This window comes from Gossypium hirsutum, chromosome A05, assembly GCF_007990345.1.
Source record: "Gossypium hirsutum isolate 1008001.06 chromosome A05, Gossypium_hirsutum_v2.1, whole genome shotgun sequence".
NCBI classification, from domain to species: Eukaryota; Viridiplantae; Streptophyta; class Magnoliopsida; order Malvales; family Malvaceae; genus Gossypium; species Gossypium hirsutum.
The window spans coordinates 7,777,430-7,791,027 of record NC_053428.1 but is presented as its reverse complement, the minus strand read 5'-3'; the positions used below and the strand labels follow the sequence as shown (position 1 = coordinate 7,791,027).

The following is a 13,598-nucleotide window of genomic DNA, read 5'->3' as shown; positions in this document are numbered from 1 at the left end:
TGCTTCACATTACATTTTAGTCACTTATGTTTGAAATGTTACGTTTTAGTCACTTATGTTATCATTTTGTTATGAAGTGGTCACTTTCCTTTAAGCTCCATTACCTCTCTAACTGCGGTCCTATGTGGCAATCCAAATGGGTTTTAAATGCCAACTTGAATGTCTTATGTGACAGTCCAAATTAAATTTATTTAATTAAAAACTTATTTTTGTCCCAACAACTGAATATCCAAGTAGGTATTTAAAACCCATTTGGACTGCCACGTAGGGCCGCCGTTAGAGAGGTAATGGACCTTAACGGTAGAGTGACTACTTCGTAACAAAACGATAACATAAGTGACTAAAACGTAACATTTCAAACATAAGTGACTAAAATGTAATGTGAAACAAACAAAAGTGACTATTTTTATAGTTTACTCTTTCAACTCGTATGACATGTCGATAAAAAAATATATAACAATATTACAGGTAAAATTTTTATGTAATAAATTTAAAATTTTAATATAATAATTAAATATGATTTTGGTTGAAATAATAAAAATTAATTTATTAAAAATAATAAATTTTAGTTTATATTTTATCATTTATAAATATTTTTTAATTTTTGATGAAAATATAAAATTATCCTTAAAATAACACTTATCGCTTTGTAATAAAAAGCTTTTGGTAAATTATCCAAGTTAAGATTGGATTTAAGAGTAATATCAATTTTACTTTTTTTTAAGCAATTACTTTTATTAATAGAAACCATGAAAGATAAGAATGCAAATATTTTAACACAGTACAGATGATAAATAAGGCATCACAAACTGATGCTCAAATATCATATTTGTAAAATTATCAATAATCCCTAAGGGGGAGAAAGATAATTTGATAGTGACCACAATACTCGAAGAATTTAGAAACAAACCAAAGATGCATCACCTTAATCAAACCGTTAAACATTCTATCCTAACCATACCATCATCAAACCTAGCCGGTGATGAGCTCTGGTCAACTAAGAGAACATTATCAAGTGACCCACCGCATTAATAATGTATAAAATGTTAATCCTCAAATGGCTTATCCTCTCTACATCTCAAATCATTGTGCTCTATAGTAATAATTTTTTTTTTCAAAATAGTTTTACCTTGAGATATTGGGCATGCTAAAAACGTGAGTAGAAATTGAAAACTAAAATTAAAATCACTACTGCAGTGGATTGAAATTAAAAAAAGAAAATTGAAAATATTACTGAAGGAGCCGCCATCAACTCAAAGACTGATGTTGTTCATCATTCTCTATTTTTTTTTTTTTTGAAAAAGGAACTCAACTCATAATAACTGTTTATGATATTTTATATAAGGTGGATTTTTGTCAAAATTTAATTAATAAAAAAAGAGAGTGTGTAGATGATTCATATGTAGCTTTGTATAAAATTTTCTTTATTATTTCCTCCTCCCTCTTTTGTTCTATAGGCTTTTAAATAAATTTATTATTCGTATACTATAAAGTATAGACCAACAAAGCAAAGATTTAGACTAAAAACATTAAGTGGCTACTATATTTTTAAAAAGAAGAAAAATATGATCTTTTGAACGTCAGAAATTAATTTAATAAAAATTTTAAATATTAGTATAAATATATTAAAATCTATATCTCTGTTTTATTTATCTATAGCAGTATAAATATTTTTATTGAATTGGTGTGAGTTAAAAAATACGTAAAAAATAAAATCATAAAAAAAATGATAAAGTTATAATAGTAATTCAATTATTAAAAAAATAATATTATATAATATTATTAACTGCTTTAAAAAACAATAAATACAGTTATTTAATTTCTTATTAATGGATTTTTATTTATATTATATGAATAATTACTTATTTATAATTTCTTACTTATCATTTATATTTATATTAATATATATATATATTGAAGAAACAAGTTGAAATGGAATTGATGAGAGTCATATGATTATGAGACAATCCCATAAAAAATGGCACTTGAATTTTTAACTTAATAATAATTTATCTGTTAGTTAATCTTTCTTTACACTAATGTAACTTTTAGTTAATAAAATTGACATATACAACAAATAAATAAATTTCCTTATTTTTACAAGTAGTTTTAGAATTGGTATCGTCGTTGTCTTCTCTAATTTAGTGAATACTTAATTTTTTTTGTCGATTTTTGCTCATTGTTTTAAATTATCTAGAGTTAATTTCCTCATTGTATTAAGTGATATTGAGGTTAAAACTTTTATTATATTGATAAATTTTTACTGCTTACAATAAATATTTGTTATTTTTTTCAAATTATATAATCTTATTTATAAAATAAATTAAAAAATTCTCTTTCCAAAAAAATAAAAATGTTAGGAATGTGGATATGCTGATATAAAATCTTATTCTAACGATCAATCTACCAAATATCCTCAACCTACAAAATAAAAAAAATATATATATATATATATAAATGTTAATCATTAAATTGACTCCTAAGGAAATAACAAAATTACTATTTACCCTTTACACCCTTCAATCTAGCTGTAAAAAAGGGTTTTAATATATTACTTACATAAGAAAGATGATTGCAAAAAAAGGATGTGGTTCAAATAACAAAGGAACTCGGAATTTCATCACTGATATATATTTGGTTGTTTTAAATTAGTCCTGTAATATGATGTGAATAAAATATATTTGGTGAATATGAAATGGTAAATGTCAATATCCCATAGGTAGGTAAATATTAATTTGAAGATTGAAAGATGAATAAATGAATTAAGAGCATCAAAAGTAGGTTGACTAGTTGATTGTTGAAATTGTAAGCCACCATTAAATTAAATTTGAAAAAATACGATCTTCAATCACTCTCAACTTATTCTAATTAATAAGCATTTTGAATAAGACACTCCAACTCTTTTCTTTAAAAAAAAATATAAAAATAAATAATTGATTCAACCTTAATCTTATATGAATTTTAAAATCGAGAAATTTCATATATTTTTAATTTCATCCCACAATCAGCTTTCCATTTACATAAAAAAAAAACATATGATCTAGTTACTATTTATTTTAAAGATAGAATCTCCTAGATTTTACTATTCATGGATTTAATCGTATCATCAGATTTAAATTATAAAAAAAATAAAATAAAAATAAAGTGAAGTTAAAAAAACAAAGTTTTATTACTAAATAAAAAAAAAATCATATGGTAGGCAAAATGTAATACAACCAGAAAACATAAATTTGTTAAAATGTTTAAAAGAAATAGTTGAAATCTAACACAAATAATGAGAAAAGCATATAAATCCACAACAAATAAATGCTAACACTAAAATATGTTGAGGTGATGCTCACATTCAATAATTCATAGGATGTTGTTTTAATCTTTCCCCACCACTTCATTAATCTCAAAAGCCAACAAATCAGGGATTTTACCGGTCATTATTATTAGAATTCAATTTTCAGGTAATTATTTAATCATACAAATCAAGGCAATAAATCGGCCCATAAATCAGCCTTTTAAGATACACAATATACATTTTTTTAAACATAGGATTTTTTCCTGGAAAGAAAGGAAATTTCTTCTTCTTCTACCTTAAGCTGCCATTTTTATAATCATTATTTACTGTTTTCCTTCATTTCCCACCAAATTTGGCTTCTTCAACGCTCCAAAATCCCATAAACCAAACACCCAAAAGAGGAGGGAAGAAAACTTCTAATACTATAATATTTTATTTGTGAATTTCAGTTAATGATTCTCACGTTTGAAACCACCCTTTTACTTCAATCCAACTCCACCTTCTCTCCCTTCGCAATCTGATTCTCAAAAAAAAAAAAAACAAAATCATTTTTCATTTTCTCTATTTTTTTTTAATATTCCAAATAAGCATAACTGTCATTGCCAACCATGACCGATGTCCTTCATTTCCCTTCACCTCAAAGCACTAACACTTCCTCTTCTAAACCTGCTTTATCCTATGCACCGCAGACATCCTTAACCTGCGCTCATGGGGAAAGAAATGACTCTGTCAATGCTATAACAAGCAGTGACCCAGAAGGAGAGGAAGAGGACGAGGACGAGGACGAGGACGAGGAAGAGGAAGAAGAGTTGTCTTTGTTGGCTTTGGTTGTGACCCTTTTCAGGAAATCATTGGCTGCTTGTAAGAGTATGGAAAGAAGGGAGCTTTGTGCTATGGAGATCGGTTGGCCAACCAATGTCAGACATGTAGCACATGTTACTTTTGATAGGTTCAATGGCTTCTTGGGTTTGCCTGTTGAGTTTGAGCCTGAAGTCCCCAGAAGAGCTCCTAGTGCAAGGTTTTGTCTTTTCCCCTTTCTCTACATCCAACTTCCATTCTTTCTGCTTTATGCTACTAGCTGATGTTTTCATTTTATGTCTATAGATGTGTCTAAAGTTTGTGTTCTCACAGTACCTTTGGCCTTTTATAATTTCTTCTTCTGATGCTTTATGCAATGCTGCTGTATTGGCTTATAAAGTTCTTAGAAATGCTTAGGTAAATGCATGTATCTGGAAAGAGACACAGTTATGTTGTTCCATCTTTTTTTTGCTTAATAAGCTTTGCTCTGTGCTTTCACCATATGCTTTCCTTGGAGGATATAATATAGATAAGGAATTCCATCGGCTATATGTGATATGAGAATTTTAAAACACGTATACTAGATATGGCTTGACTTGAAATGTCTATAAAAGGAGGATTTGAATTTCTTCTGGAAAGTTAACTAATCAGAAGCTTCTGTTTCTAGTAACAGAGCCCCAACTTTTCCTCATCAATGAATGCAATTTGTTCTCCAAATGCCTCTTATTTTCTAATGGGTACCAAAATTCGAAATGTCATCGCGTTGAGGCCTTTCTTATTGTGTACCCTGTTAGACCCATAGACATTTATGGCCTCCTACTTTTAGCTATTATAGCTTTTGGTGGTGGAACAAGTCAAGTGACTAGGTGAGCTATAAGAGAACAAAATTTTCTCTGCCATTCCTTTTTCCATCATTGTAGTCATTCTTTTCAAGCTTTGCTGGTGAAATCATTTCCTGTAGTTCTTGATGATTCTCTCGTGTCTTTTTTTTTTTTCTCCTTTCTGGTGTCTTCTCTCGAAGTTACACATTCAAGATCAATCTAGAAGGAAAATCTGCAGTAAAAGATTAGGTAAATTTATGGTCAATGGGAATAGATAATATTCACGGCTATCTTTGGGGTAAAAAAAGGCCTAATTACAATTGATTGTATGATGCGTTAAAAGGGTTCAATATTCCACTGATGCTGCGCGAAAACTCTATCTGCGCACCATATATTGAATATTCAAATTCAATTGTTATGAAACTGGAAGTTCCATTTACTGTTTCTTCATGTAGCCTAGTAGGGCATTCATGGCATGTAGAGAAAGGAACCCCCCCCCCCAAAAAAAAATAAAGAAAAAAAACAGACATCCGAGATCAGCATATCTCTTAATTCGTGTTTTTGTTCCTTCTTTTTGCAGTACAACTGTTTTTGGAGTTTCCACAGAATCCATGCAGTTGTCGTATGACTCCAGAGGGAACATCGTTCCAACAATACTTTTGCTAATGCAAAGACGTCTATATGCTCAAGGAGGCTTGCAGGTTTCTTTCTTATTTTCATACTTCATCTTATCTTGGCTATTGCTCAACATAGGAGGACATCCAATTCTTCAACATTCTCTCTTATCTATATGACTGGAAATTCTCAAGAAGGTTTCTAAGTTTTCAGCCCCAAGTCCTTACCATAGACTTCATACATGCAGGCAGAAGGGATTTTTCGAATTAATGCAGAAAACAGTCAGGAGGAATATGTTAGAGAGCAACTGAATGGCGGAGTGGTTCCAGAAGGTATTGACGTACATTGTTTGGCAGGATTAATCAAGGTACGAAAATGGCACTTCAATCCCACTTGCAAATCCACATGCATCTGAGGAGAAATGGCCATGCTTTTTGAAGTTACTTTCATGTTCTTCAAACCCTAATATACTAATTTGCTGTCGATTATGCTTAGGCTTGGTTCAGAGAACTTCCAAGAGGAGTTTTGGATTCTTTATCTCCTGAGCAAGTAATGGAATGCCAGACTGAAGAGCAGTGTGCTGAGCTTGCAAGATTTATACCCCCAACAGAATTTGCTCTACTCGATTGGGCCATCAATCTCATGGCTGATGTCGTTCAACAACAACATCTAAACAAGATGAACGCACGCAATATTGCTATGGTTTTTGCACCAAACATGACTCAGGTGAGCTTCTTTTAATCTTCACACACATACATGCATACTTGCATATATTGTGCTGACTGCTGGCTGCTGCTTATCGCTTATTTTGGTTGCAGATGGCAGATCCCTTGAATGCACTGATGTATGCGGTCCAAGTGATGAACTTCCTCAAGACACTTATCGTAAGGACCCTGCGAGAAAGAGAGGATTCAGTGGTCGAGCCAGCTGCGGCCATACATTTGGAGCCTTTTGATGATAATGGAGATCAGAGCCCTTCAATCTCCTGCAGTCAAGATACTGGAAAGGATAATGAAGAGAAAGAGCTGTCCTTCATAGCTGAAGAACCTTTACGTGAAAGTTTCAGGAAATATAGTCTGAACAATGAGCTGAAAAATGAAGATCACAGTTCAACACCGACTGTCAAAGGTCTAGTCCCTGATGCAGATCATTCAGATGAGACTGCAGCTGTGGTTGAAACCTTCATGAACGAAACAGATGCCATTGTAGCCAACCGTCTGAAGCCTGGTACTCTGGCTAATACTGGAGAGAACAATATTGGTCAATCAAGTAATTCAAGTCTCAAGAAGGAAACTGACAAAATCAGCGGGCAGCAATCTGTACCTCAGATAACCAACCTTGATGAGAAGACCAAAGGAATAAGCAATTTAAGCTGCATAGATTCAAAGATAGAACGTGTTGAAGCATGGCGTTGAATGATACTCTTAACATCATCTGGGGCCTAAGATACTTTGAATAATTACTGTGCATCTGTTCAGTTTGGAACTTGTGAATCGTTTAATGTATCTTTTCGGTGAGATGAGTGGTTTGGTTAACCTTCTGTACAATCATGGATCGCAGTTCTTTACATTTAAGCTTTCATATGAACAAATTATATCATATTGAATTGATGAAGCATTCACTTTTCCACAAACCTGTTTCATCAAGGACATGAGATTTCCTTTAGAATCCAAGATCAGTGCCAACTCTTCAGCAGGTTCCTGCATCCTGAAAGCAAGCATTTAGACAGAAAAGGAAGTCCAGGTAAGTAAATTGTTCTTGTAAGAGAAAATAACATATAATAGACACAGTGAAAATTAACTCCAATTTAGATGCCAATCAGTAGACAGTAACCTTTTTTGAGTTTAGTAGACAGTAACTGTATCTCTGGATTGTGGGGTGATCCTGAAAGCTATCTCTGGATGTTCGACAGTGATTTATCACTTATTAAGGAGCTATTTTCCTTAGTTTAAGAAAGATTACTAGTGATGGCAAGCAAGCAGCTTCGGGTCAAGTTTTTTTGGATTCGGGGTTTATTTTGTTACCTCTACTAGTACCTTATCAGAAGCTGTTTATCTTAATAATAGTTTAACATCACCTCCTGTTTCATAGGAAAATATAGTTTATTATGTTATTTATCAAAATATTGACCATGAACAAAGGCTAATCATGTTGATAATAGTTCAATATCACAACCTATTTTCTAGTTCCTATCAATGTTTCCATTATCTTATCACAACAAAGATAGCTATACGCTAAATGTAAAAATGGATGCCTAAAAAACATCATTTAATACCTTGGATTCATTAAAAATCCATTTAGAAAGCCCACTGCCTGGATTTTTTTTACTAAGTATTGAATAAAATACACCTGTTATCAGATCAGGAAACAGCATAAACTATTTACAAACTTATGGTTTATTTTTCAACTCCCCTACGTGACAGGGCATGGGGAAAACTATACATGGCATGCTCAACTTCCCAAATCTGATTGCATTGACCCTCAGACGTGTACTTCTTGATTTTTTTCTTTAGAACTGAGATACCATCCCAGACCACAGCCAAATGTGAAAACACCAGCAGAAACTGCATAGATCCGATACCTGTCAGTTGACACTTTCTCAGTAAATGCTCCTGTTGTTGAGGTAGAGCTACTAGGTTTAGCATCGGTCACACTACCCCCTGAACCTGCATCAGGCTTCTCTGGTTTGGGTCCCTGAATATTTCAACAATTTGTCAAATAGTTAACCACTATTTGTTACAGAGAGAGCTTGAATTTTGTAGTTTGCACATGGCAGATTATCATGATCAAAAAAGGGAAAGGATTAAAAAACACCTCAGTCATTAAACTATCACATGACCTTGTAAATCAGCATAACCTAGCAAAAAATTACCATAATGAACAAGTCCAAACAATATTCCACGGAGAATTCACTACTAATTGGACAGCTACAGCACATACGTAAACATTATACATTTCATGACATGGAGCAAAGCCACCAACAGCATTCAACTTGAGCAAACAGAGTGAAGTAGACAAAATGAAGCATAAGGCAGTCGATGGGACATAGTGGCAAGTATTTGTGCATGTATATTAGCCGTTGTAAAATATTTTGTGGGAATAAAAACAGTAAGAACCCTCCTAAGCATCTAATCCATAACCCACAAAATTCAGGTGAAGATAATATAACACAACAATGTAAGCATACCTTGCGAGCAAGTTTCTCCAATCTCTCTTGCTCCATTTTCTGCAATAATACAAGTTTTTTGTTAGCCCAGTAATAACCAGTCACAACATAGAAAACCAAAGCAAATAGTCATGGTGTAGGATATTTTGGTGGATGAAGAACATGAGGAAGAGAGCAAAACAATGATATTTATGAGCAACTGATAAATGAATAAAACAACCTTGATGAAAACATTTTCTGCAGCCCTTTCCTCCTCACTGAGTATCTTCCCAGTCCCACTAGTCAAGAACCTGCGAGATACGTATCTAAAGCCCATCCTGGTTGCCATAGTAGTTGACTATAATATCTACAACCACCGTATCAGAAACCATCAATCAGGTAACCATCAAGCCTAGTCAATTGCTTTCAAAGCAAGGACAGAATATGGTCAACTTCAAACCAAAAAATCCGGATTCATAAAACTTGAAACTCATATCAGCTTCAAATTAAGGCCATCAAATATCAACATCATGTCCTATAAAAAAGAAAACTCTAAAGACTTCAAAGAGCTCAGTGAGGAAACCATGTAAGAGCGGAAGTCAAACATGTTCTAAATACCCAAAATATCATCTATAATCATCTTAAACTAAAACCCAGACTTTCTTTTCCGTTTCCAGTTTTCTATTCATTTCATTGAATCCTAAAGCAAGGTAATAACGACTAAAACCAAGAATGAAACAACTTGTGAGATTAAATGACAAACGAAAAGCAATTGCTTACCGAGCAGCTGAAGCGGTGAATGAGTAAGAAATTGGAATTTTGTGGAAAATAGCAAGACGTGGTTGCTGGGTGTTATTGTATAGGCAGCGGTTATTATATATAGGATTTGCAGGGAGTGGGTCCGGTTTCAGTTTGGTTGCTAGGCAGGGAGGAAACCATCGGGCCGTTTGGTTGAAGAAGCGGATTTTTGATTCCATAGAGAGTCCCAGACTAATCCATATCATCCTCAGATTCGTGTAGAAGTTGTATTTTGACTAGTGCTACAGTATGGATTGGATAAACTTGAATCCCCAAATTTTGTACAGAAAATATTTTATTGTTTCTATATATTAAACCTAGTGATAAGGGTAACGATGATATGCTCTGCTCTGCTAGTGCTTTTGTTCACAGTTGTTGACATACCTTTATGTTTGGATTTTAGTTGTTTATATTTTGTTTTACTCACCTTGGTTTATTTTTCATTTTCATTCATTTTGATAAAATAATTCGATTTTTACTCTCTAAATCGTTTTGTTTTAGGTTTGATACTAGGATTAACATTAGCTTAAAAGAAAATTCGGTTCCTTCCAATTAACTTTTTTTTTTTAGTGTAAGAAATGTATAAATATCGATTTTAGTAGTAACAAGTATAAATTTATAAATAAATTGTTTTAGTGGTCATAATATAGAATTAAATTGATACATTTCAGATTAAAACCAACAAATTGATTAAATTAAAGCTCACTTAAATTAATTGCACATAATGAGACTCGGAGTCTTAAACATATAATTGTGCATGCTAGGTATCAAACTTAGGTACTTAATACTTAGGGCCTCTACTTTTGCCAATTGAGCCAAGGTCTCGTTAGATAATAATTTGTTAAAAGAAAATTCATAGCATATAAAGTTTGACTCTGAATCAAGAATTAGGAAAATTAAATTATATTATAAATTTTATCACGCATGTAGAATCCACAAGTTTAGAACATAATATGTTTTAAGAACAACATATAATAAATAATGAAATACATAGTTTGAAACTAATTAATAATAACAAATGAAATTAATATATATACAATCTCGAGTCTGTGTCGAGTTAACTTATGACATCAACTCAATTAAATACATTACTAATATATATAATTGATGAATGTAATAAATCGTGCATATTAAAATAAAAACGCATAAAAAATATTTAAAGAAAGTTTTGATTGAATGGTAAATTTAAGATTTTAATAATCTAATTGGTGCGGATTCAAATATCAACATATGCAGATTTTTATTGTTTTTGTTAAAATAAAAAGATTAAGTACTCCCAAATGATTTTACTTATTTTAATTATGGAAAGATATTAGTGTCTAATTGACTTGTGATACCAACTTAGTCAAGTATTAAATAATAGTATAGATAACTTCAAGTTATCTTAATCTTTCTTAATTTCTTTATCGCAAATATAATATTTTTTTTGTCCAACGAAATATAATATAATATACATTTTGTACAAATACATGTGAGTATTCACCTAATTTATTAACTAGAGAAAAAAAACTATCACATTATTTTTTTTTATACAATGCATAAGATATAACCTCTCTTAACTATTAAACAAGAGGATAAATTCGCTTAGCATGCTTAAACCTACATTTTTTATATTTGCAACAATAACAATACCAATCAAACTAAATACATGTTACATACAACAAACAAATAAAAAAAAAAAACAAAAACAGTATTAAAGGCAAGCAACTCGTGCCAATGTAGTTCACGGTGCCACTCGTAGACCCATGGTGTAGATGGTCACGGTTATGGTTCCCGGCCCCGGCAGCATAAACCGGAATCTGCCCTCCTGATCCTCTGCCATTATCCCCACCACCATTACCTGCACTGCCATGTTCTCCTCCACCGTGGGCACCAGCTGCTGCCCCACCACCCCGCTTTTTTACAACTTTGATCGCTTCATCCGGGATTGAAAATTGCTTTACCTCCATTGCCTCTTTACTATTTTGTTTTTCATGATTGAGGTCTACAAAAATGCAATACTCTCCCATTATTCTAAAATTCAAAATGTTATTAATATAATTTTTTTAATATAATATATAAAATTATTCATAACTCTTCTTTAAACCTTAAATAAGAAAATAAACGCGCTTGAACCTATATTCTTTTAGACTAACAATAATATCAATACTAACCGAACTAAAATTTAATTAGTTACTAATACTAATTTTTTAATGAGAATTAACAGATAAAATTTTTATTTTATTTAATCTTAACTTTATAAAAAAATTTAAAAACACTGGGCAAAGTTGCTTTATACATCCAAAATAAAGAAACAAATGCACATAAAATGTTGCAAATGCCATGCTACACTAGACTGCAAGGAATATTTACTTTATTGGAGAGACAATAAATTAATTAAAGATTTTCTTTTTAATTTCTTCAATGAAAAGTTCTAGTTTCATATTTTGAACCATTAATCAAACATATTGAAAGTTAGGCTAAATATTTATATGTAGATTAAATTATAAATGAAGTAACATAATTTAATTTTAATTTTGAAATTTTAAATCTGAATCTTATTTTAATTATGTAAGTAAAAGAAAAAACAATTCATTATTATCTTATTTTATAATAAAGAAAATAAAAAAAAGCATGAAATTAAGTAAAAGGACATTATCTTCCAACTATTTCAATAATTAAATTGATAAATTTATAACCAAAAACAGTAACCTAAATAAATTCCTAGTGAAACAGAATGAAAGCAGGAAAAACAAACTGGATATGAAAACTAAAGCAACTGAACAGTCATACCATGTGCAACCATGGAATTTAGAGGAAGTGCAAGAAGAAGGTGAAGGTGAAGGTGAAGGAAGAGCAGCAAAAAGAGCACAGTTGCTGGGAATCTCAGGTGGTTGAAGCCAGTTTCCATCATCATCATAACTACTCTACCAAATGAAACCAATGCATCTGAATCGCTGCAAATTTATCTGTTTCATCGAATATATATATATATCTGTTCGTCAAGTAGTTTTCGGTCGGTTTGCGTAGAATAAATCATCCACTAGTTTACCAGAAGAAAGCATCATTGTTACCTTTATGAAAAGTTGGATATATATTATTCTTCTTCGTCTTTATCCTATTCGCCACCCACAATCGTCAGTGCATGCTTGGCCCGAGTTGCCATTTAATCAAGCAAAGCATAAAAGAAAAGTCCCTTGAATTACATAATAAGGTTGGCCCGATCTCAAGAAATCAAGTCAAGTCAGACTTGTACTTATCTTTGAAAACAGACCTTGCGTATTCAACTTTCTTGTTTTATACCCAAAAAAGAATGTATAGTATTTAAATAAAAACCGCATTCGTGTCCACCATATCTAGATCTTTCAAATCATGTATAATATATACGAGTCTCAGTCTCTATTCTAAAGTTGTTTTTTTTAAATAGAAATTTTATAAAGCTAAAAAAATCAAGTTAAAATAAAATATAGATAATTTTAATATCGAGTTAATATATTTATTTCATACACCTATTTTTAAAATCTAAACTCGCATCGAAAATAAAATCAATATTTGAAATTAAAATACGAGAAATGTATGTGGAAAAAGAATCTCAACAAATGTAATCCGCATGAGCTAAAGCTTATCTTATTAACGTATGAGCCATTTTGTTTGCCGATTGTTTAATTCAACAGAAGGATATAGATTGAAATTGAGCCTTGTAATATTGAATTATTAAACCAAATTTCGAAATATCATGGAGTCCTTCACCATGGCCTTTACTACTTTTAAACAAACATCCGACTCAATAATCAGTCCATCATAGGCCAGATGAGGTAGCCACGACAATGCTTTTCTCATCGCGACCACTTCAGCAATGTGAGGAGGTAGAGACCCCTCACGACGTCTTGTTCAGCAGCTCAATAAAGCCCCGCGGCATTCCTAATGACAGCCTCCCAGCCTGTCTCTCGCCGTTCTTCAAAGATAGAAGCATCGACGATACATTTAATCCACCCCACAGTCGGCCTTGTCCAACAACGATCATCCGCGGCAGCACCTCCGTTCGTTCCACCAATAGCAGCAAAAACAGTCTGCGAATCTGCCCATTCCTGTAACACATTAAGCTGGGGTTTGGTGCTTTCCTCTAATGGAACTTGAAATATGATTAGTGACACTT

General features: G+C 32.1%; 3 protein-coding genes across 8 annotated transcripts; 1 reads left to right on the top strand and 2 right to left on the bottom strand.

Annotated features, from left to right (window-relative positions):
• The first annotated feature begins 3,565 nt into the window (after nt 1-3,565).
• LOC107959348 (rho GTPase-activating protein 1) lies at nt 3,566-7,153 on the top strand. Its single transcript, XM_041113135.1, has 5 exons — nt 3,566-4,304; nt 5,486-5,606; nt 5,768-5,887; nt 6,016-6,246; nt 6,339-7,153. Exons 1-5 carry the CDS (start codon nt 3,895-3,897, stop codon nt 6,933-6,935), a joined length of 1,479 nt encoding a protein of 492 aa, XP_040969069.1. The 5' UTR covers nt 3,566-3,894; the 3' UTR covers nt 6,936-7,153.
• On the bottom strand, nt 5,205-9,833 carry LOC107959350 (uncharacterized protein At2g27730, mitochondrial). 5 transcript variants are annotated; one of them, XR_005927007.1, is made up of 7 exons: nt 9,446-9,830; nt 8,907-9,032; nt 8,708-8,746; nt 8,102-8,214; nt 7,155-7,227; nt 6,844-7,059; nt 5,205-6,762 (listed from the first exon to the last, which is right to left on the bottom strand). XR_005927007.1 is itself a non-coding variant. In XM_041113137.1 (7 exons), the coding sequence occupies exons 2-6, from the start codon at nt 9,012-9,014 to the stop codon at nt 6,845-6,847; spliced, it is 381 nt and encodes a 126-aa protein (XP_040969071.1). In that variant the 5' UTR covers nt 9,015-9,032; nt 9,446-9,833; the 3' UTR covers nt 5,205-6,762; nt 6,844. The 5 variants fall into 5 exon arrangements, 3 of the variants coding, with proteins under 3 accessions (XP_040969071.1, XP_040969070.1, XP_016750873.2); XR_005927008.1 differs by having other exon boundaries at nt 6,858-7,059; XM_041113137.1 differs by having other exon boundaries at nt 6,844-6,892; nt 9,446-9,833.
• Nucleotides 9,834-10,935: 1,102 nt separating this feature from the next.
• Nucleotides 10,936-12,640, bottom strand: LOC107961389 (uncharacterized). 2 transcript variants are annotated; one of them, XM_016897532.2, is made up of 3 exons: nt 12,517-12,640; nt 12,236-12,411; nt 10,936-11,447 (listed from the first exon to the last, which is right to left on the bottom strand). In XM_016897532.2, the coding sequence occupies exons 2-3, from the start codon at nt 12,360-12,362 to the stop codon at nt 11,104-11,106; spliced, it is 471 nt and encodes a 156-aa protein (XP_016753021.1). In that variant the 5' UTR covers nt 12,363-12,411; nt 12,517-12,640; the 3' UTR covers nt 10,936-11,103. The 2 variants fall into 2 exon arrangements, with proteins under 2 accessions (XP_016753021.1, XP_040969068.1); XM_041113134.1 differs by having other exon boundaries at nt 12,236-12,437; nt 12,517-12,614.
• Nucleotides 12,641-13,598: the final 958 nt, after the last annotated feature.